Here is a 25,167-nt window from a genome sequence, read left to right as displayed (position 1 = left end):
TGCTTCTATTTTTCAATTTTTTACTTAACACTTTTTTTATTCTTAAAAAAAACTGCATTGTTGGTTAAGGGCTTGTAAGTAAGCATTTCACTGTAATATCTACTACTACACCTGTTGTATTTGGCGCATGTGGCAAATAACATTTGATTTGATTTGAGTGTCACTATCTGTTGATAGTATCATGTTTAATTTAGCTTTTCTCAATCTAGAAACAGCACAAAATTACTCCTACATTTTTATTCCACAATTCCTTATAAACATCCCAAACAATTTTTCACTATACTCTTCCCCCAACACTTTTTTTTGACTTAAAGCTATACTTAAAATACTTGATTGACCCTAAGCCGTACAAAAGAAAACAGTCAAAATGCCCACCACTATTTAACTCGATTTATGCATTCTTGTGTCTGAAATATAAGTATTTACAGTACAGTTTAGTCTTTAGAGTATATTATACCAAGGATTGTCTGATGTCCGCTTGATCCGTTTAAACATGTTGACATTCATATAAAACCAAGTCGTGAGGGACCATTTTTGTTTGTTAAAATATAAACAGCAAATCTTTACCTGACAAAGCACAAACTCATTCACTAAGTAGTAACATTAAGAACTCGATTCAATCCGTATCACGGAAGATCTGCGGTATAGCGCTATTTAAATTTAAAGGCAATGTTTTTTCCCGCGTTCGCAGAGACTGCATTCACGGTAAATGCTACATATGTCGGCGCAATCGGAAATTACCTTTAAATCTAAATTGCGTTATACCGCAGATCTTCTGTGATACGGATTGAAATCGAGCCCTAATTCTCTGGCCATGTTTCGTCTCCCACTATATCCACCCACAGCGAAAGCATTGTAAATTGACAAAGAAACAATAATTTTTAAACGAGTGTGTGAAAAGTCGATCAGACAGACACACTGGGGCCATACTTGTGAACATTAGAAACAGTTTAAATTTAAACAGTTCCTCCGTCTCACAATGCACATCATCCAATTAAAATCGTAGATTTACTTGCACGTGATCGAACATTACATTGCAGCTGGTCGCATCAGATAACCTGGCACACCAGATGACAGTATTTATTTCCTGGAAGAAGTTCTGCATCAGCCAATTGCAAATGTTGACCTAGATGGACATGAACAAACCCTTTTCCATAAGAGTGTCCTTAACAAAGTCAAGCACTCTCGTTATCATCCTACAGATGGCAGTATTGCGGTAACGTTATTTGAAGTTTATCGCGAGTCCGGACTCGAACCCACGTTAGTGAGCGTCCACACTAGAGGAAAGTTTATCGTTCTACAGTACACCTGTCAATCATCTGATCAACGCATCCTACTGCACGCTGTAGGCTTATTGATAAGGTCATAACACAGACCATTCAGTGCTTTCAGAGTGTGTTCATTGTCATAGTGCCAACTGCAAATAATACTCCAAAAACGTGTATTTACATGTAGCAATTCAACAGCAAACACAGTTTAGCCTGCACATCTTTTACAGCATGTCATTGCTTGCCTAGTTGCTCAAAGCTCCCCTATTGATTAGGCCTACATTTAAGAAAAGTATTCTACCTAAGCTACAACACAAAGCAATGAGGACTGCATTATTGTTATCAAGTGAGTAAACAATTGTGGTCTATAGGCACATTTTTATAACCGCTCAAATGTCCTGTTTTGTTTCATGCCGAAATAACTGCATACAGCCTAGGCCTGATTATGCAACCATTTGGCTCAGTTATGGGTCTATTCTAGACAGTATAGAAGGTCCAGAAAGGTATATTAGCAAGCCACTCATAAGTTGTATTTTGTCAGGATGTATCGGTGCTAAGATACCATTGGAAAATATGGACTTCTTCTGACGCAGATGTCTCTCTCATCTTTCCAACTCCCCGGCAGTTCTTAAAGCTGTAGCCTATTTAACATTTACATTTTAGTCTTTTAGCAGAGGCTCTTATCCAGAGCGACTTAAAGTAGTGAGTGCATACATTTGTATATTGCCGTAGTTTTTTTTACATTCAGCAAGCAAGAGCAAGCGTGCATCTCTCCTACGATAGGCTATTATTCATCAATATAAGTCGAAATAAGTGTCCAACAAGCAATTGTAATTTGGCTTTTCCTGGGAATCCACAAGATTGAAGACGAATAGCCGAGGCAGCGAAGATGCCAGGTGCGTAATTGCGCATCAAAACCATGAACACAGACAGGCTCGAAATGTGTAGCCTAAGTTAGAAGTGTATGCATATTAGGCCATAATTCATTAGCTCAATGTTAGGCTTAATACTGCAGTGAATATATCCAGTGAATATACACAGTGAAAGAAAGGGGCTGCGCTTCCAGGCCTCGAGCATGCAGTTTGAAAAGCTACCCTATTGATTATATTTTATATGCATTTTTATAATAATCTACTTTGTCACATATGCTTTATTTGACTCGAGGACCAACATTGGAGCGTTTTCTCCTTAAATAAAAACCTTGCCCTGAGGGAGATTCGAACTCACGGCTGTCAAACCTTGCAGTCTCTGGGCTTACAGCCTTAGTGGATCACACCACCAATTAGTCATAGCTGTAAGGGTAAATTACTGCACTTTAAAGAGGTATGAATATAAACGTACATGTTGTATAATCCTCCTACATCTTTACTGCTGTGAAAGCACATGAATGTGTGTGAAATGGATAGGCAAAAATGTTGGATTTTGTCATATGTGAAAATGTGAACATTTTGTTTAACGTTAGTACTAGTAGCCTAGTCAAGGATGTATCACTGCAATATTGGCACACAACATTTTGTTACAGACCAACGGAACAAAAGTAAACCTTGAATTTGTAGGTTTAAAATATCCCTTTGGTGACCGGGGTATTTTAAGAAATGCCATAGACGGGTTAGCTTACAACATCACAAAAACAATGCGTACACTTCAATGGGGCAGAAGTCTATGTTGTTGTGATTCTGGATGGCCAGATAGCTAGCAACAATAACAAGAAGCTGCCATGTTGTTTGCTCATTTCAGCTAGTTTTATCTTGTTCTTGATACCATGTCTTGTTTTGAGGTGTTTTGACTGATGTCACGTCTATGCTAATATGGCTGAAATTTGATGTAACAATGTATTTGAGAGGCAACAAGTGCTCATTGTGCAATATATTAATGTTTCCAATAAAAATTGAAGACAAAATGTAGTTTACATGTTGTCAACAATCTAAGCCAACCCTGTCTGTTTTGCCCCATAATTGCGCATATCGGTTTTGTTGCTAAACAACCAACATGTCTATTGGTTGTTGGATATAAAGTCTAAGATATTTGATAGGCTGATGAGGAATTTTGTTCCAGAAAATAATCACTCATCTGGTGAGGTTAACATAGGGCTAACGTGTGCCAGGTTATCTGATGGGACCAGCTACAATGTAGCGTTCTATTAATGATTTTAATTGGCTGATGTGCATTAAGACGGAGAAACTGTTTACATTTTTCTAATGTTCGCAAGTATGGCTCCAGCGTCTTTTGCAGGTGTAAGATCCTCCGTGGGGGGTTTGTGGTTGCGATGGCACACCAAAGCAACCGTTGTGGCGCTCCTTTTAAGGCAGACGTCCCTAACATGATTGCACCCTGGCCGTTTTGGAGCCACCCTCATCCCTTGCAGGGCTTTACAGTCGGTGTGTGTGCAGTTCACTGTTGAGGTGGTGTATGTGTATGGAGGTCTGGCTCAGGACGGTGGCTTCGCTCCTTCCCATCTCTGTTGGATCCGCTTCTGAAGGAGATCCCATGCCTTCCGTACCTGGGATTGAAATGCAAAAGAAGACGTGAGAAATGGTTTGTTTATACAATGCATTGACTGGTATCTATATCCTCCCTGAAAGCCATATAATGAAAATACTTGGTTGTGAAACGTTAATGTGTAAGCTGTGTCCCGATTCTTCACTCTTTTCCCAAAGTGTGCACTTCCATCCCGTCATGGATTTAACAATGGTGGAAACCAGGGGTGTGCCGATCTGGCCATACTCGTATTTGTATCCGTAAATTCACAGTGATGATCCTAGTAATTGGAAAAACAGAGTTTTAAAATGCCTAAGTAGAGGTTGGCAATACCAAATCGTCTCCCTGCACTTTCATATAAACCAAGGAAGCTGCAGATCAGGAGAAGCGGACTTGTGTGTGTTCTCAAAACTTGCAGCGGGTAGATGAGTTTGCTGTCACTCAGTCAGAACGCAGGGGTTAAAGCAACAAAAAAAAAATCCCATGACGGAAACTTAAGTCGATCTCAGATCGATAGTCTGCAGGGCCAAGTTAACCTCCCCTTCCATGTAAAAATGACATGACCTTCTTGCTTTTAAGGAAAGAGGATAATTTTGTACATGTATTAAACTGCACGTTTGACCAAGTCCAATCCTTTACAAAATCCATGACAGAAATCTGTCGCAGTAACGTGGGGACTTTAACCCTTGAGAATGTGCATCAGCCTTTCATCTTTTTTTCCTACCCTTCCTCCGCTTGTTAGATATTATCCACATTGATAGCTTGCTGATTTATCATAGCAGCAGCAGGCAGTAGCAATCTAAGTGATCGGAGCATAACATGGAAGAGTGACCAGTAAAATATCAAGCGATGAAGAGTAAGTGAATGGAGATAAAGCTTTGGTCTATCCAATCGTAGCAGCAGGATCAACCTACGACAGCCAATTTCTTTACAGACAGCAGAACTAGACAGTTATTTAGAGCACACAGTCCTTCGCACTATTTGGGTGAAATGAGAGAGATGCGTGCTGGCTGAAACAAAAAAAATCCAGATCATGGATAATTACTAAAAATACTCCACATCCGTTACGATACTCGTTTTGTCCGAGTACTCACCCCCTAAAGGCGTCCGCATACTAGGTTCGGTTTGCTCCTAGCAGAACTCGGCTACGCAAAGTGAACGTCAGTGCCTCGTATAATGCCTTAAAAATACATTTGCTTGAAAAACAAGAAAAACATTTTTTTTAGTTTTTCCCCTCTTGAGACGCCGTAGCAACAACATACAGTAACACGTCCTCAAAATAGTCCGAATCAATCTAAAGATAAATCAAGAACTCCGTCATTAATTTTTACAGAGGTCTTAATCGCGCAACTTCATATCTAACTAAGTGCAGTATTTCTAAAGTGAAAAAATATGCATGAAAACTAGTAATCTGTTGTTGAATGACAACAAACACTTCAATGAAGAATCCCTAATGTCGAGCAATCACTGACGAAGGGAAGTAGACTTCGGCTACCGAACTCCGGCTTGCCTCAAGAAATACATTTGTGTGCTCGAAGAGCTGAAAAAACCCCGGCCGAACACCAAAACGTCACAACATTTTGTCATAATACAGTGCCTTGCAAAAATATTCATCCCCCTTGGCATTTTTCCTATTTTGTTGCATTACAACCTGTAATTTAAATTGATTTTTATTTGGATTTCATGTAATGGACATACACAAAATAGTCCAAATTGGTGACGTGAAATGAAAATAATTATTTGTTTCAAAAAAGTATAAAAAAATAAATAACGGAAAAGTGGTCTGTGCATATGTATTCACCCCCTTTGCTATGAAGCCCCTAAATAAGATCTGGTAAAACAAATTACCTTCAGAAGTCACATAATTAGTTAAATAAAGTCCACCTGTGTGCAATCTAAGTGTCACATGATCTGTCACATGATCTCAGTATATATACACCTGTTCTGAAAGACCCCAGAATCTGCAACACCACTAAGCAAGGGGCACCACCAAGCAAGCGGCACCATGAAGACCAAGGAGCTCTCCAAACAGGTCAGGGACAAAGTTGTGGAGAAGTACAGATCAGGGTTGGGTTATAAAACTTTGAACATCCCACGGAGCACCATTAAATCCATTATTAAAAAATTGAAAGAATATGGCACCACAACAAACCTGCCAAGAGAGGGCCGCCCACCAAAACTCACGGACCAGGCAAGGAGGGCATTAATCAGAGAGGCAACAAAGAGACCAAAGATAACCCTGAAGGAGCTGCAAAGCTCCACAGTGGAGATTGGAGTATCTGTCCATAGGACCACTTTAAGCTGTACACTCCACAGAGCTGGGCTTTACAGAAGAGTGGCCAGAAAAAAGCCATTGCTTAAAGAAAAAAATAAGCAAACACGTTTGGTGTTCGCCAAAAGGCATGTGGGAGACTCCCCAAACATATGGAAGAAGGGACTCTGATCAGATGAGACTAAAATTGAGCTTTTTGGCCATCAAGGAAAACGCTATGTCTGGCGCAAACACAACACCTCTCATCACCCCGAGAACACCATCCCCACAGTGAGGCATGTTGGTGGCAGCATCATGCAGTGGGGATGTTTTTCATCGGCAGGGAATGGGAAACTGGTCAGAATTGAAGGAATGATGGATGGCGCTAAATACAGGGAAATTATTGTGGAAAACCTGTTTCAGTCTTCCAGAGATTTGAGACTGGGACGGAGGTTCACCTTCCAGCAGGACAATGACCCTAAGCATACTGCTAAAGCAACACTCGAGTGGTTTAAGGGGAAACATTTAAATGTCTTGGAATGGCCTAGTCAAAGCCCAGACCTCAATCCAATTGAGAATCTGTGGTATGACTTAAAGATTGCTGTACACCAGCGGAACCCATCCAACTTAAAGGAGCTGAAGCAGTTTTGCCTTGAAGAATGGGAAAAAATCCCAGTGGCCAGATGTGCCAAGCTTATAGAGACATACCCCAAGAGACTTGTAGCTGTAATTGCTGTAAAAGGTGGCTCTATCGACTTTGGGGGGGTGAATAGTTATGCACGCTCAAGTTCAGTTTTTTTGTCTTATTTCTTGTTTCACAATAAAAAATATTTTGCATCTTCAAAGTGGTAGGCGTGTTGTGTAAATCAAATGATAAAACCCCCCAAAAAATCAATTTTAATTCCAGGTTGTAAGGCAACAAAATAGGAAGAATGCCAAGGGTGGTGAATATTTTCACAAGCCACTGTTTATTCAAACTGTTTCGACTTGGAAGCATACGGTAAGCTTTAGTGGAAACTCCCTCCAACCAATGTTTACACCAATCCAATACTTTTTAATCCCTGATTGGAAGTGTGCAAGTGGCGTGCCCACTTTAGAAGAAGGGTGGAGAATCTGGACGCAGCCTAAGATACATAAATAAAAAACGATCGTTCCTATGAAAAATAAATAAATTCAAGAAGCCTTTATGCGTGGATGGTAAACATTTCAGAACGTTTTGAAAAAATTTATGCACTCACTAACTGTAAGTCGCTCTGGATAAGAGCGTCTGCTAAATGACTAAAAATGTAAAAATGTTTTGAAGGTGCTTTATCAAGCCATTTTCCCCGTCAGTGTGTCTGGCTTTGCCCTTGGTCATGTTCATTAGGGCATACAGTAACAAAATGTTTTGCGATGTAAAATGGACCAGTCCCTCCTTGTTTTCTTCCTTTTGGTTCCTAATGAACAAGACCCTGGTCTCTCGCTCCCCTCCTTACCTGTCTCTGGGTGATCTCGGGCTCCCACAGAGTGCAGAGCACCACGTTGGCCTGCGCCACCTGCCGCGCGTTGGGCCACTGGCTCTGCAGCCGCCGCACAGCGTCCTCTTGGCTGACACCGTCCCTCGCAGTGATCCGAGACACTGCCTGGAGGGTAGGAGGGTTGGGGTGGATAAAAAATTAAAGTGTCTGTATCAGTGTTTTGTCTTTTAGCATTAGATGTTATGCAAGGGTCTACTTGCGGTGACTGTGATAAGAGCATCTGCTAAATTACTCAAATGTAAAATGTTAATGTAATTGAACTAGCACCGCTTAATTTTTATTTTATTTTTTATTTAACCTTTATTTAACTAGGCAAGTCAGTTAAGAACAAATTCTTATTTACAATGACGGCCTACACCGGCCAAACCCGGACGACGCTGGGCCAATTGTGCACCGCCCTATGGGACTCCCAATCACGGCCGGTTGTGATACAGCCTGGAATCGAACCAGGGGGTCTGTAGTGACGCCTCAAGCACTGAGATGCAGTGCATTAGACCGTTGCACCATTTCGTTCACTATTTTCAATTAAAAATGTTCTGGTTTGTTTTCACATTGAGGACAAGGTTGTGTAGAGGAGTTATGAAAAACCCTGTGCCTAAATCCCAGGTTGTGTAAGGCAACACAATGAAAAATGTGCAAAGGGCACTGTATCGATGAGGTTATTTCTCAGACGTTCACAGTACAGATGTGGGTTACCTCTTCCTCAGGAATGATGGCGACCCAGACCTCGTGCACGATGTCCGTCCAGCCGGCCTCCAGCAGCACAGCTGCGTCCACCACACACACCTGTTTACCTGGGGGGAATAATATAATACTAATAATATATGCCATTTAGCAGACGCTTTTATTCAAAGTGACTTAGTCATGCGTGTTAACATTTTACGTACTGGTGGTCCCGGGAATAGAACCCTACTATCCTGGCGCTGCAAGCGCCATGCTCTACAAACTGAGCTACAGGGGAACACAAACCCACTGTCTGTACACACAGGTGAAGGCACACACACACACAAAAATACATACATACACACACACACACAACTTTGACACATATCAATCAGCAACATACCTTCTTCTCTGGCCTGTTGGATCCTTTCCTTGACGAGTAGAGCTATCTCCGGCCACACAATGTCGGTGAGGGCTTTCAACCTCTCCTGCAACAATAGTAATAATATTAATAATCATATATTACATTTGTAAAGCGCTTTCATTATACAAGAATAATCTTAATGTGCATAAAATAAAAAATATATAACAATTGTTACAAGACAAAACAAGTATATATAACATATTGTTAAAACATACTGTGAGGATATCAGTTGATATAATGATTAACAGAAGCCGATGCCATTATGTCACATTAGAGACCAACTGAGAACACATTTTAGGCCCGATAACAATGTTTTGGGACAGAAGCCCACTAAGCGCCTTCAGATAGTATTCAGACCCCTTGACTTATTCCACATTTTGTTGTGTTGCAGCCTGAATTCAAAATGAATCAAATACAGTTCAATCAAAAAGTATTCAGACCCCTTGACTTTTTCCAAATTTTGTTACATTACAGCCTTATTCTAAAATGTATTAAATAAATACAAATCCTCAATCTACACACAATACCCCATAATGAAAAAATGAAAACAGGTTTTTAGAAATGTTTGCTAATTTATTAAAACAGAAAAAACAGACATACCTTATTTCCGTAAGTATTCAGATCCTTTGCTATGAGACTCGAAATTGAGCTCAGGTGCATCCTGTTTCCATTTATCATCCTTCTACAACTTGATTGATGTCAACCTGTGGTAAATTACATTGATTGGGCATGATTTGGAAAGGCAAACACCTGTCTATATTAGGTCCCACAGTTGACAGTGCATGTCAGAACAAAAACCAAGCGATGAGGTCGAAGGAATTGTCTGTAGAGCACCGACACAAGATTGTGTTGAGGCACAGATCTGGCGAAGGGTACCAAAATATTTTTGCAGCATTGAAGGTCCCCAAGAACACAGTGGCCTCCATCATTTTTAAATGGAAAAAGTTTAGAACCACCAAGACTCTTCCTAGAGCTGGCCGCCTGGCCAAACTGAACCCGATGGTCACTTTGACAGAGCTCCAGAGTTCCTCTGTGGAGATGGGAGAACCTTCCAGAAGGACAACCATCTCTGTAGCACTCCACCAATCAGGCCTTTATGGTAGAGTGGCCAAACGGAAGCCACTCCTCAGTAAAAGGTTCTCTGGTCTGATGAAACCAAGAGTGAACTCTTTGGCCTGAATGCCAAGCATCACGTCTGGAGGAAACCTTGCACCATCCCTACGGTGAAGCATGGTGGTGGCAGCATCATGCTGTGGGGATGTTTTTTAGCGGCAGGGACTGGGAGACTAGTCAGGATCGGGGGAAAGATGATCGGAGCAAAGTACAGAAAGATCCTTGATGAAAACCTGCTCCAGAGCGCTCAGGACCTCAGACTGGGGGCGAAGGTTCACCTTCCAACAGGAGAACGACCCTAAGTACACAGCCAAGACAACGCAGGAGTGGCTTCGTTGAATGTCCTTGAGTGGCTCAGCCAGAGCCCGGACTTGAACCCGATCAAACATCTCTGGAGGGACCTGAAAATAGTTGTGAAACGACGCTCCCCATCCAACCTGACAGATCTTGAGAGGACCTGCAGAGAAAAATGGGAGAAACTCCCCAAATACAGGTGTGCCAAGCTTGTGGCGTCATATCCAAGAAAACTTGAGGCTGTAATCGCTGCCAAAGGTGCTTCAATAATGTACTGAGTAAATGGTCTGAATACTTGTGTAAATGTGATATTTGCGTTTTTGTAAAGAAAAATGTTTTTGCTTTGTCATTATGGGGTTTTGTGTGTAGATTGATGAGTAGAAGAAGAAGGCTGTAACATAACAAAATGTGGAAAAAGTCAAGGGGTCTGAATACTTTCCGAATCCACTGTAGTTCACTTTTATTTTATAATCACTCAAATATCAAATCAATGGTGGCCAATACTGAGCGGTATCGTGAGGCTGCACCCTCACGCATCTGAAATTACATGATCAATTGATGTTTACTGATCGTGAAAGCAGTTACTTGCTGTATAACTTATACTTGCTGTATAAATGTGCGCAATTGTTTTGCATGGAATAATCGGAAATGTGAAGTTCTGACTATGCTCTTCAAGAGGTGATGATATTACAACCAAATAGTTAACATTTATTTAACAATCCCTTGAAAATGGCATGCAGTTGTCAATGGTTTTAGCGGAGCTGGGGGTCTCCTTGCCCCCCAGAAGGTAAATCGAATGCTCTGCACCTTATTGTGACGTTTTACTGATAACAACCTATTGAAGGGAAAGCTGTCCCCCTGGACTTTTACCAAGGACTTAACGGTACGGTACAGTAGGTAGCTACATCTAGTAAATCAATAACAACTAAACGGATGAAGAAACAGAGTTTGGTTTCTTATTAGCTAGCTAACGTTAGCTAAGCTAACTATAAGACACCTTGACCGTTGCTAAAGAAATAGGACAATTTGAGGAAATATGTGTTTAGCTTATTTGTTAGCTAGTTACTTGCAGCTAGCTGGATATCCAACTAGCTAACGTTAGCTAGCTAGCTACGTTAGTTAGCTATGATAATCACAACATTTGCAACACCACAGATAGCCAACAAGTAAAGCTCAACTCCGCGTTGATGTGAAGTAGCTACATCGTGGAGTTGAATTTTACTTGGCTAACGACGTAAACCCCGGAGTATTGTCAGCAGACTACACATTGAAATGACTACCATAACATACACAAACCATAGCTATCATTAAAGTATATCTCTAGCTGACTAAAAGACTGAGCACCGAGCAAGCTAGCTAACTAGCAAGGTAGGTTGCCGTAAACTAGCTAGTACTGACACTAGCGTTCGTGCGTAGAAATAACAACAAACATGAAGTGATAATAGCTAGCTACTTTACCTTGTACAAATACTGCAGCGAGATAACGTCATTTAAGTGAAGATCTCGTCTGTAGCTAGGTACTCCAAATGGCTAACTACATTATTGCAGTACCACTGTCCAATATTGTTATTATTCTTTCGATAAAGACGCCTAGATGGCTACCAGTTGGACATGGACAACATTCATTGGTTGAGAAATTGATATGGGGACAATATTTGCACATTATTCTTTAAAAAATTCTTCAAGCTCTGTCAAGTTGGTTGTTGATCATTACTGACAGCCATTTTCAAGTCTTGCCATTTAATTCAAAACTGTAACTAGGCTACTCAGGAACATTTTATGTCGACTTGGTAAACAACTCCATTGTATATTTGTTTTAGGTTATTGTCCTGCTGAAAGGTGAATTTGTCTCCCAGTGTCTGTTGGAAAGCAGACTGAACCAGGTTTTCCTCTAGGGTTTTGCCTGTGCTTAGCTTTATTCCATTTATTTTTATCCTAAAAAAACTCCCTAGTCCTTGCTGTGTGACAAGCATACCCATAACATGCTGCAGCCATCACCAAGCTTGAAAATATGGTACTCAGTTATGTGTTGGATTTGCCCCAGTTCATTTCTTTGCAACATTTTTTTGCAGTTTTACTTTAGTGCCTTATTGCAAACAGGATGTATGTTTTGGATATTCTGTACAGACTTCCTTCTTTTCACTCATTTAGGTTAGTATTGTGGAGTAACTACAACGTTGTTGATCCATCCTGAGTTTTCTCCTATCGTAGCCATTAAACTCTAACTGTTTTAAAGTCAACAAAGTCATGGTGAAATCACTGAGCGGTTTCTTTCTTCGGCAACTGAGTTTGGAAGGATGCCTGTATCTTTGTAGTGGCTTGGTGTATTGATACAACATCCAAAGTGTAATTAATAACTTCACCATGCTTAAAGGGATATTCAATGTCAGTTTTTTTTATTTTTACCCATCTACCGATGGGTGCCCTTCTTTGCAAGGCATTGGAAAACCTCCCTGGTCTTTGTGGTTGAATCTGTGTTTGAAATTCACTGCTTGACTGAGGGACCTTACAGATAATTGTATATGCTTTTTGCATAAAATATTATCACATTTTATGTTTTCTCAAATATTATCGGGCTGTATTTCACACATGCCATACACGAACATTACCTTGTTTCCAAAAACTTTCCTGCCTAGTGCGCGTCTGTTGATAGTTTTGTCCTCATTAATAAGATCTGCAAACGATAAGAGTAATTCATTGAAACAGATGCTTTGGGTAAAGCATTACAGTATATCTGTTAAATAAATTCTCCATTATACAGAATAAGATGACAGCTTTTGTCAGCTATGTGGACGGAGGACCCACCCGCACCTGATCCAAACTCCTCCAGCACCCTGTTGTAAGCAACCTCCCCCGGCCGGTAGGTTTCGTGGCCCAGCTGGTCGCTGTCGATGCGGACCGCACCCAGGGCCTCCAACCGCCGGGCGATGGAGCTCTTCCCGCTGCCGCTGCCCCCAGTCAGGCCAATCACGTAGGGCACCAGTGGGAGATGGGGCTTGTCCTGCTTCACAGGGGATCGGCAATAGGGGTGAAGGTGAACGGGGCATCAAAATGCATTAGCAGTCATATGGGGCCTTATGTGTAAGTGGTAAATAATCACACTAAATGTCTGACATATCATACATCTACGATCCTGACTATACACATAATTCAATCATATACTGACTTAACACTCACGTCCAATTAGACTACAATGAGATAAAGAGAAACTGAATTGTGAAAATCAGGCCTTGTGATACCTTATGCATCCCAACCATGTACTTGACAAAGCACTCACTGGCAATTACAGTGAATAGTAGTCTATCGTGTGACTGCAATTGCCACTGTGAAAGATAATTTGCGGTTAGCGAGGCTGGATGAATAGCATGTTTCTTCAGCTTGAGGAGAGACACAGAGTCCCTGAATATAGCCTTCTCTACCCTGGTAACCTTGCTGTAGTAACTATCATTTGTTATGAAAAAGCCGTGGTTGCATCCCTAATGGCCCCCTTTTTTCCTATATGTTGCACTACTTTTGACCAGAGTCCTAGTCAAAGGAAGTGCACTATACAGGGCAGGGATCATCAACTAGATTCAGCCGCGGGCCGATTTTTTTCTCAGCGGATGATCGGGGGGCCGGAACATAATTACAAATAATTAGTAAACTGCAATTTGACCGCAAGAAGCACAAACATATATAATATGACTAAAACAACCATTTCAAACCTTGCTTACATTTGTCTACAATCACGTGCCATTATATTATGCATGGAAATACGTGGGAACAGATTTCCAAAATTTAAATCACTTTGAGCTGATTTCCTGGTGTTTTTAGTCTTATGTCCCACAATGAAAATAATAATAGTAAAATACAAATAAAAACTTTGGGGGCCAAATAAAACCACCCGAGGGCGGAATTCGGCCCGCCGGCCGCCAGTTGGGGAACCCTGATATAGGGAATAGGGTGCCATTTGGGACGCAGACCCTGTCTTTTGCATAGAGACAAAAAAGACTGAAAGTAGCCCTATGTTTTGCCGGTGTCAGCAACTGAAACTACTCTCAGGGGTACACAATACCCCTTTCTTTCTCAAATACCCAGTATAAATAAATTAGTGTGGTGTATGTGACACCCCAGAGCAGGCTGGAAGGGAAGAGGGGTAATGGGTGTACTTTTGGGTCTGTGAGGAGGGTCCCTAGGAGGCGTGAGCGGAGGCTGGAGGAGCTGATCTTCTCCTCCTCCATCTCAGTGTGGTGGGCATCCTTCAGAAGCTGGATCTCGTGCAGCACTAGTCCTGGAAGACCCTAATAGGGCAGACAGTTGATGACAAGACATCAGAGACCAAGCCAGACATAACAAAGAGAATATATAGGCTACATTCAGCCAGACGTAACACAAACAATACATAGCCAGCCATCCCTCAGCATGTGCTGTATCGAGGGGCCCACTCACAGAGTTCCTAAACCCAGGGCGCAACATCACGAGACTTATAGAATATATAAATTATATCCATCCATGGTCCGCCACGGTTTATTATATCAGGTTGTTCCATTGAGGTCAAAATACCTATTTTTCAAGGGAGACCTGGCTGGCCATAACTTTGCAGAGTAAAAGGCGCACTTACATTTTCGAGGCGCTTCTTGTTCACAGCCTCGCCTCCCCTGCGGGTCTCCTCGCTGACCACAATGCATTGCAGCTGGGCGTCAATAACGGAGGGTCCAAAGGGGTCTGAGAGGGGCACGATCTCGTACTGCAGTGAGGGCTTGACATCCTGCAGGAACTCTTGGAGACGCTGCACCCGCAGGGCGTAGGGCTCAATTAGCTCCTTTAGCACCTTCTCTGAGGATAGGCGGAGGAAGATAAGAGAAAGAGAAGGTGGAGGAAGAGGAAGAGGAAGAAGAGGACGAAGAAGAAGAGGCAAGGAAAATGGCAGGGGAGGGGACATCAAACATTTTCTTTCCCTATCGTGCAAAAGTATCCGTAAATCCGCAGTCTTCAATGTCAAGGTCGAGTGCAGGGATTTTTCTGCCATTGTAAATTCATACATTTTTGTGATGGGAAAACGCTTTCAGTGTAAACTTAAACGACTAAAAACAGATATAAAGTATCAATCCCCAAAATAGAAACTATTGCAGTATTGATTTTGGTATTATGTTTGAGCAAAAGAACACAGCATTAGCCATGGCAAAATGCATAGGAAATTAGCTTTAAAACTGCACAATCTTCTCTCAGCTCCAAGAATTTGAATAACAGAACATTGCCTTCAAAATTCACAAATGTCTCTACATTGTCAAGATGGGGGCCTCTAAAATGTTGCACCGCCGACGGACCGCACCCCCTTCCAACACCTAAAACCCTTTTTGATCCAGAAGAAACCCTGGAGCACAGTGAATTTCAAAGTCATCTTAACAGTGACAATCCTTTTAAAAAAATATCTGATTATATAGCCCATTATGGGGTAAGGAATACAATACCTTGTGTATGCATAGAAGACAAGGAGACCTAATAATGCCCAAAGAAACTCGTTTACACAGCAACCATTGTCCTTTCTCATCATTCCACTTACTTTTTAGAAGTTCTTGGTCACACACCCCGATAAGGAACCGCTTGTTCGCCAAGAGGCAAGAGATGTTCAGCAGCGTCTTGTGCGCCCCGTGGAGGCGGTCGAACGTTCCCCCTACCACCACCTCACCGTAAGTCTCCATGGGGTCCGACCTACTATCCCAGTCTTCCTTTTGGCCCTCCTTCTCTTCCTTCTCCACCTCTTCCTCCAGATTCTGCAGCTGCGGGTGGAGCAGCACTGAGGCCAAGCCGGGCGAGCAGACGTAACAGTGGCCGGCGTACCTCTGCAGACACTGGGCCACCAGCGGGGACTGGCATGGGTCCTGCAGGGCGAAGTCTGTTAGCACCACCTCGGGGGAGTGGGAGAGGGGCTGTGGGGAAGGGAAGGGGTTACCCGCTACCACTGTCCCACCTGTCTCTGGGCTGGAGGAGTTGTTGGACTGGGCGCGGACGTTGGTGAGGAGCACTCGTACGTCCAGGTGGCTGCACACGTTGGCAGCATTGCTGTAGAGCCCAGTGATAAGGCTGGACAGATCCACCACGGGCGGGATGAAGACGGGCCTGGGTTGGCCCCCGCCTGCACCCAGGTTCAGGCCCGGATGGAGATGGACGTAGAGGGTGCGCTCCACCACCTGGGCAGCTGAGCTGAGTACAGGGGCAATGCGCAGGGGGAGGGTGTGGAGGGGAGAGGTGAGCACCAGGATGCCCGTGCTGAACATGGACATGTTGGCCAGATGTGTCACAGGAGCAGGGACACACGCTTAGCACGATGTCTGGGGTATAGGGAAAGGTAGGGTCACACCATTAAAAAAAACATTGAGAAAACCTATACCTATTAATTAGTTAACTAGGCTAAAAGGTCGTTATCAATAAAACATCACAATACGGTGCAGAGCGTTTGATTTGGCTGCTGGGGAGCAAGTAGAACCCCTGCTCCGCTAAAACCGTTTTTTTTTATTTAACCTTTATTTTATCAGGTAGTCATACTGAGACCAAGGTCTCTTTTACAGATGAGCCCTGAATTACAGAAATTACAGAAAATACACACATTATAATATAATTACAAAATGCAAGCAGAAAGAAAACTAAAAGCTGATTTACCTAACTCAGTAGAGACCAAAGGAATTTCCAGAGTTAGCCATCCCAGAGACCCATAATAATGCACAGTGCGCTACGATAAACTGCATCTAACAGCTTTAATGAAGTGGCATCTGCGTTCACATAGATGATGTCGCCATTGTCTAGGACCGACAGGAACTTTGACTGAATAATCTGATTTGTACTATTTAGCGAGAGGCAGGACCTTTCTATAGAATAAGCCCATTTTTATTCTCAGCTTCTTAACTAACTCATCAATGTGCTTTTAAAAATACAGATTTCATCTATCCAGATGCCCAGATATTTGTAAGCAGGGACACATTTAATATTGACACCTTCCAAAGTACATATGCTTAAATCAGTTATTTTTATGCGCTCTGGAGAACAACATATACTTAGTTTTACCTGCATTCAATACTAATTTCAGGTCAATCAAGTTTTTCTGTAATACAATGAAGGCAAACAGTAGTTTAGATAGAGCCCAGTCAACTGCATACACAACAGTATCATCAGCATTCAAGTGCAGGTTACAAATTGTTTTGTCCTGTAAATCGGACTACTGTCATCATCACTATAGACGGCAAGCAAATATAGCCATCTAGTCCCCTGAAAGATAGCTTGTTATATTGACGTTATCTCTTATTAGCTAGCTAGCCAATTTGACATATAGCCTATCATGTCTGTCAGCAGCAATCGTGATTAAACAGTCTTAAAAACAATGAAAAGGGGATAATGTTGTCTAACTTCGTTGGGTAGGCCTAACATGCTGACCACACCGCGTGCGTCCGCCATCACGCGCATGTTGATTTTTCCACCCACACCAGACACGATCAGGACATGCAGGTTGAAATATCAAAACAAACTCTGAACCAACTATATTAATTTGGGGACAGGTCGAAAAGCATTAAACATTTATGGCAATTTAGCTAGCTAGCTTGCTGTTGTAGCTAATTTGTCCTGGGATATAAAAATTGGGTCGTTATTTTATGGTAATGCACCATAAAGTTGGTTGCTAACCGCCATATAAAGTCCAAAGAAGAAGAAGTCTGAAGGAGGAGAGATTACTAGAAAACTAACTTTTACCGTTTTATCTGTGGATTAATTGTTGGAGTAGAGGACCTTGTGCATTTCAGGTAAAATAACAACCCAATGTTTATATCCCAGGACAAATTAGCTAGCAACAGCAAGCTAGCTAGCTAAATTGCCATAAATATTTAATGCTTTTCGACCTGTCCCGAAATTAATATAACTGGTTCAGTTTGTTTTGAAATTTTAACCTGTGTGTCCTGATCGCTTCTGGTGTGGGGGGACAAAATCAACTTGCGCGCGTGCGGTCTAGGTGACATGTTACCAGTGTTGCCAACTCCTCAGTAAGGAAAGTAGCTATTGGCTGTCCTAAAAGTCGCTAAATGATGTCATCACCTAATTTGCATAATTGTCCATGTGCATGTAATTGTGATGGACGCTGTAGGAGAGAGGAATAACGTTGTGGGAGAGTAAAAAACACCCTAAATATGTTTAGAACTACAAATGAACTTCCTTCTGTCGATTCTTGTTTTTTTTTATGTCACAATTCCAACCCTCCTCCTTTATCCGGGCTTGGGACCAGCAAAAGTGACCCAAAAGAGACACTCTGGCGGAGTTACTTTGTTTTTTTAAATTATTTTTTTCGTTTTCTTAACTTTGGTTTGGTTTTTAACCTTATGGTCCACTTAGGAGCCTACAACAAGTCACAGTAAAACATGAACATTTTTAACCATAACATTTTAAACATTTTTTTGTATACAATCTACATGAACAATTTAAATGGACCAAAAAGAGACAATAGAAAAAACTGTCAATGGCAATGTGAGAAAATGATGGTAACTAGTCTGGCCCTAATTCTTGTTTTTTTCCAGACCCCCCTCCACACACACACAGGCTGTGCTGGCTCACAGAAATAGTGGGTCATCGTCATTTTGGTCAAGGCTCTCTATGGCAGGTTCAGCAACTAAGGGAGCTGATTTACATGAGTAAGCAGCTGATGTGCCAAAAAGCTGCAAAACATTATCAGGCAGCTGGTGCTCATAGCAAGCATCACCAGACAGCTTCAGTCCATATCAAATGTACAGGATGGAGTTAAGGGTCTGCAAGGACATCCGATTTCTAAGTTTGCTTTTTACCACACTCATCTGGCTGAATATTCTCTCGACTTCAGCATTCAAGTGTGGCAAGGACAACACAGACACGGCAGCCATGGCAAGTTCTTGAAACGGGTTGATATCAACTTCCAAATCTCACTCCTGAAGCCGAGTGTGTTTTTTGTCTCATTCCATTTACTAAGATGGATGGCATGCCATTGCTGGACAATCTTGTCTATCTCTGCAGGGGAGTAGCCAAGGAGCTTGGCTATTTTTTCTATTTCTCCAGGGCTCTTATTGTGCTTTAGAGTTTCCTCCACATTGAAAACTGACATGTACTGCAATGCTTCGATGTTGTCCAGCAGTCTCACCCTCAACTCATTAGTGAGGGAGATGGTGAAGGCTACACACCGCTTTCAGACATTTTTTTCATCCTCAGGCGCAAGGTGGAGCTCAGCTGCCTTTGACTCAAAAAGGTAACCAAGGTACGGTTTGGGACTGATGTATCCATCTATTGGCCCTTTGAGTACATCAACATTTGCCAGTGGATTCAGCACCCTGCTGTTCACAGACTTGATCAGGCTAACCAAGCTGTCAAGTAGCTTAAGAGGATCTACTTGCTCTCCCTCAAAAGACTTGATAGCCAACTGTACCTCACCCAGCACTGACTTCAAAAAAGTCAGATACAATATGTTTTGAGGATCACTGTACATGGAGTATAAAACCTCAGCCATGTAGCAGTGTTCACTGGACTTGGTGACTGCGAAATGCAGCCTAAGCTCCTCCCACTGGTCCAAAATGCGTGGTGAAACCACGGGTTCAATGGAGAGCCAACGTGTGGCACACACCTTGGTTATCTGTAAAGGTTTCTCCCCACAGTTGATGGTTTCATATATGGCCTTGTAGGCATCCCTGCGCTTTGGAGACACTGAAAACCAGTTATAAGTCTCTCGTACCAAGTACTCCACACTACGGGGGATGGTGTCATTGGAAGCATGACTTACAGCAAGCTGCAGCGAGTGGCACACACAGCGAATAAGAACCAGATCTTTGAGGCCATACTCCTCCTTCAGCACTTTATGGACCCCATTGTTAATCCCCGTCATAACAGAGGCATTGTCAGTCCATATCCCCAAGAGTTTCTCTTTTTTAAGACAACACTTCTCGGGGAAAGCCACAACAGCACGGGCTATAGATTTGGCATCTCCTCCCTCCAACTCAACAAGCCCCAGAAATGTTGATACAATTGTCTGCTTGGTGTCACTAAAGTACCTTATCACAACCCCCAGGTACTTAGAAACACTTACATCCATGGACTCATCGAGGAGGAGGCTGAAATGCTGGTCACCCACATCTGTGACCAACTTTTTCAGAAAGTATGGTGCTAGAACACCATTAATAATTTCTGTACACTTTGTCCTGTGCATTTTGAAGTGGGTAGTAGCAGTGGAGTCTGAGAAAGCAGCTCTACATGCTTCTCCAATGTGATCACATGCCAGCATGGAACAGTGTTCAGCGATAGCTAATGCCATGGTGGCCTCAGCCTTTTTTGCAGAGTCAATTTTTTAAACCATAAATGGCAGCTTGTTTTGGGTGGAACTGTTATAAGTCTTTGCCTTTTAAGTATGTTTTTGAGTTGTCATGTGTTTTTTTTACATCACTAAGTTTGGCGTAGAAATCAGCCTTACAATACAGGCAGTATGCCCGTGTATCATCTCCAATAAACGGCTTCAACCAGCCTTTGAATTCCCGGTTTGATTCCCACTCCTTTCTGTATTTTTTAGTGTACAGTTTAGACTGAGACATGATGAGCTAGCCAGCTAGATGTTTAGCTTATGTCACAGAGAGGCACACACACAGTGGACGAGGTGAGTAAGTGACTGAAGCTGTGTGATTTATTTTTGTGCAGTGATTTATTTTAGACAAAGAACATTTTACATTTACATCCCGCCCTGAATGTAAGCTAGGGCGGGATCAGCCAGCGACTGCTTCCCGCATGCGCTATTAATTTGCAGTCTGGACCAGGAGGGATGAACAGCTCCTGCTCTGATTGCAGCTGGGAGTGGCTGCTGCGCGAGGACTGGGCCGCCTGTGAGTGCTTTGGGACGGGTGTGGGGCCCATGGCAACACCCGCTGCTAATTGAGAAGAGTAAGAACGATACGTGCTTTCACCTCAGTCTCCAATAACACCAGAAAAAGTCGCTAGTCGAATTTTTTTATTTTTTATGTGTCGCTAGGGGGGTCTGAATACTCGCTAGATATAGCGACAAAGTCGCTAAATTGGCAACACTGCATGTTACAAATATAACCAAAATCTATGTTAGAGCCTGGCTACACATACGCTCCTGAGCAGTGTGGGTGCAATGGTTGAATAACATGTATGTGTAAATGTATTTTGCAACGCACGCGAAGCGGGCAGTGTGGTCAGCATGTAACGTTACGTAGGTTGGGAAAAAAAAAGTACTTTAGGTCTACTTACCTATATGTTTAACCAACTGTGCAAAGTTTCTACTGGTAGATTGCAAAGTAGAAACATTATCAGCTAACAGTAGGTAGATTGCAAAGTATAAACGTTATCAGTATTGAGAGATGTAGTGAGGCTACACTCAAGTCCCTGAAATTACATTATCAATTTATGTTTACTGACCATGAAAGCAGTTACTTGCGGTATAGCTCTGCTGATAGTGCTAAATGTGCGCAATTGTTTTGCATGGAATAATAGGACATGGGTAGTTCTGACCATGCTCTTCAAGAGGTGACGATATTACAACCAAATAGTTAACATTTATTTAACAATCCCTTCATCCGCACGCAGTTGTCAATGGTTTTAGCGACGCTGGGGGTCTCCACCTTATTGTGAAGTTTTATTGATAACGACCTATTTAAGGGAAAGCTGTCACCCTGGCCTTTTACCAAGGACTTAACGGCACAGTAGGTAGCTACGTCTGGTAAATCAATAACAACTAAACGGATGAAGACAGTTTGGTTTCTTATTAGCTAGTTAAGTTAAATATAAGACACCTTGACCTTCGCTAAACTAAATAAATGTGTTTAGCTAGCTAGCTACTTAACTTGTTGTTTATTTGTTAGCTAGTTACTGGTACTTTCAGCTAGCTGGATAGGCAACTAGCTAACGTGAACTAGCTGGCTAGGTTAGTTAGTTATGATAATGACATTTGCAACACCCCGGATAGCCAACAAGTAAACTCAACTCCGCGTTGATGTGAATTAGCTACATCGTTGAGTTTTACTTGGTAACGACGTAACTTACACACCGGAGTATTGTCAACAGACTACACATTGAAATGACTACCATAACATATACTTCATTGATAGTTATGGGTTGTGTATCGCTAACGTTAGCTGACAAAAAAACCGAGCACAGCAAGCTAACGTAGCTAATTAGCAAGGTAGCTAGCTACTGTAGTAGGTTACCGTAAGCTAGCTAGCACAAACACTAGCGTTCGTGCGTAGAAATAACAACAAACATGAAGAGTGACAATAGCTAGCTACTTTACCTTGTACAAATACTGTAGCGAGGTAACGTCAGTTAAGTGAAAATCTCGTATGTAACTGGCTACTCCCAATGGCTAACTACATTATTGTTATACCACTGTCCAATATTGTTATTATTCTTTCGATAAAGAGACATGTCCATTTGACCTAGCTAGCTACCGGTTGCACATGGACAACATTCATTGGTTGATACATTGATTTGGGGATATCTGGGTAATGTAGTCAGGTAGCGTAAACGTCTAGCTATTAATTTCCATTTAATAATCAGCCGACAGAGGTCACTCTATTCATATGTTGGTGCTATTTGTGAAATAAGAACTTAATCTAAATTTCTGCTATTTATAGAATGATACTGGTTCCATTTCATAATTTATATTACACTGATTATTGTTTAATTTGTAGATTACATATTTCATTGCATCACACAGGAGAGTGTCATAACTGGAGACAGAAATAATACAATCATAGACTGGAAATGCACAGCAGGCCTACCACCTGTAAAACCTGCTTGTCATCTCAGCAATGCACTTTGGAATGAATCTCAACCCAGTCATGTTGCGATTTCCACCATCATAGACTATAATGTTTCCTTTAAAACAGATCAGAATGTCCTAACTTCAGTTCAACATTTATAAATTGCTCCAGGCCCGTAATCACAAACCATCTAAGAGTAGGAGTGCAGATCTAGGATCAGTTTTTCCTTTTAAGTCATGTTGGAAAAAGAGGTAGGACTCGATCCTAGATCAGCACTCCTGCTTTTTACACACCCCTCTCACCTGTTTCTCAGTCCTTATTTCTGCTGCAGATGAGAAATCATGGCCTTTATCTGTATCCATTGTACAAAGATAACAGATACATGGCTGATCGTTACAGCAGTAAACATCCAGTAGGTTGATGGTTTGAAGACGTTGCATTGCATCAGCCTGGTTGTGCGCCACATCATCAACTGCACAGTCGACTTCCGATTGCCATATTGTGGTTAGCTGATATGTTTTCAATTTATTTGAGAAGAAATGGGGAATTATTTAAGAAAAGTGCAAGGGAAATAATATATTAGGACGCAACTGTATACATAAATACATTTATTGGAAATGAGCATCAAGATCATCACTGTGCACTTTCACCCCCCTGTGAAGTTCACCATAATGTATTTAATTTGTAGCCTAATAAACAGCTTTTCCAAGTCCTAAAGGGAGGACCAAACAACACAGCCTGGTCAGCCGCCAGTGGTCGCTATTTACCTGTCTTTTAAAATGTCCACCATCATCTGGACGCACATTGTAGGCTACATCGGCTAGCACACTAATTCGGCCCTTGAGCCAGCTGGTACATTAAACATGTTCTATTCAGACTGCAATGGCTTCAGTTTTATCCTTTACCAACTTTGAAGGTGAGCCGGCATATGTAGTGTATGGCGTCCAGCCAATCATTGCACTTTGTACAAACGGACTAGGGCATGACTCTTTGTTAAGGGTCACCTGATTGGCTGAACACTGTTAGCTACACCTAGCATAGAGGAGATTATATTAATGGCTCTGGCCAGGCCCGGATCAACCGGGTTGGCGTTGATTGCATTAGTTTTGGAACCGGGCTGCCTCGTGAGCCCGGTGCCCTGTCCTGGCTGACGGCGAAGTCGGCTCAAAACAAAAGTGAAGTAGGTTAAGCACGTGGAGTAATGAGTAGAATTCTGTGTTTTCACATACAAAAGTGATTGCTTTGACAAAACGTTTATTTACCTTCCTAATGAAAACTAGTTTGAAAATTCTAAACGTACTGAACAAAAATATAAACGCAACATGTAAAGTGTTGGTCCCATGTTTTATGAGCAGAAATAAAAGATCCCAGACATTTTCATAGGCACAAAAAGCTAATTTCTCTCAGATTTTGTGCACCAATTTGTTTACATCACTGTTAGTGAGAATTTCTCCTTGGTCAAGATAATCCATCCACTTAACAGATGTGGCATATCAAGAGGCTGATTAAATGGCATGATCATTACACAGTTGCACCTTGTGCTGGGGACAATAAAAGGCCACTCTAAAATGTGCAGTTTTGTCACATAACACAATGCCATAGATGTCTTAAGTTTTGAGGGAGCGTGCAATTGGCGGTTGGATCATCAAATAATTGGCATATACATCACTCTTACAGAATTTCCACGTGGGTGAGGATATTGGAAATTTAATTAAAGCCTACTGGATGACAACTTGTTTTTAACCAGGACAGAATCATTTATAACGGACTTTTTCCTACATAACATAGGTACAACAGATCCCCTTATTGTATGCCTTTAGAGGCCATGCAATTCAATACTCATTTTTTAAAACAACATCAATTTAAGTCAAAATAATCCATATTAAGAAAGGAAATAGAGGGACTAACAGTACAGATAGATAGCAATAAAACAGCACCACGGAGGCACATAATACATTAGAGGGAAAACTAAAAGAAATGGAGGAACTTATTCAAGAAAGATCAAGTGTAATATATTATAAAAATGAAGCAAACTGGATGGAATATGGGGAAAAACTCACAATTAAAAAAAAATCTTCAACATAGAAATGCTACCAAAAAGAACTTACTGAAACTTGTTACAAATGACGTGGTTACTCATGATTCACCAAACAATATTTTGAAAGAGGAAGGGAAGTACTTTAAGCATATGTTTTCATTTCAGTCTCCTCCATCTCCACTAACCGAAGTTAATTGTAAGGATTATTTTCCAATTAATAATGTAACATTAACAGCTGTACAGAAAGACTCATGTGAAGGCCAATTACAGAGGAGGATCTTCTTGATGCAATTAAAGCCTTTACGTTCGGTAAAACTCCAGGGCTGGATGGCATACCAGTTGAGGTATGCCAAACCTGTTTTGATGTACTCAGAG

The 25,167-nt window shown here is 41.8% G+C and overlaps 1 protein-coding gene across 6 annotated transcripts; it reads right to left on the bottom strand.

The window, feature by feature from the left end:
• Positions 1–375: 375 nt before the first annotated feature.
• On the bottom strand, positions 376–22,419 carry coasy (CoA synthase). 6 transcript variants are annotated; one of them, XM_084171438.1, is made up of 11 exons: positions 22,283–22,419; positions 16,648–17,086; positions 15,551–16,319; positions 14,609–14,823; positions 14,157–14,288; positions 12,814–13,012; positions 12,618–12,682; positions 8,581–8,665; positions 8,211–8,308; positions 7,473–7,619; positions 376–3,768 (listed from the first exon to the last, which is right to left on the bottom strand). In XM_084171438.1, exons 3-11 carry the CDS (start codon positions 16,269–16,271, stop codon positions 3,697–3,699), a joined length of 1,734 nt encoding a protein of 577 aa, XP_084027564.1. In that variant the 5' UTR covers positions 16,272–16,319; positions 16,648–17,086; positions 22,283–22,419; the 3' UTR covers positions 376–3,696. The 6 variants fall into 6 exon arrangements, with proteins under 6 accessions (XP_084027564.1, XP_084027563.1, XP_084027562.1 ...); XM_084171437.1 differs by lacking the exon at positions 16,648–17,086; XM_084171436.1 differs by lacking the exon at positions 22,283–22,419 and having other exon boundaries at positions 16,648–17,198.
• Between the last annotated feature and the right edge of the window lie 2,748 nt (positions 22,420–25,167).

The sequence above is a fragment of the Coregonus lavaretus genome, assembly GCF_964263955.1.
Source record: "Coregonus lavaretus genome assembly, chromosome: 1".
Lineage (NCBI taxonomy): Eukaryota > Metazoa > Chordata > Actinopteri > Salmoniformes > Salmonidae > Coregonus > Coregonus lavaretus.
This window is presented reverse-complemented; position numbering and strand designations above follow the sequence as displayed.

Coding starts and splice junctions, on each gene's coding strand:
- coasy (XM_084171438.1), bottom strand. CDS start 16,271: ATGTCCATGTTCAGCACGGGCATCCTGGTGCTCACCTCTCCCCTCCAC. Junction 13,013..14,156: donor CCCTCCTCACAGACCCAAAA/GTACACCCATTA, acceptor TCCCCTGTGAAG/CAGGACAAGCCCCATCTCCC. Junction 12,683..12,813: donor GGAGTTTGGATCAGGTGCGG/GTGGGTCCTCCG, acceptor TATCGTTTGCAG/ATCTTATTAATGAGGACAAA.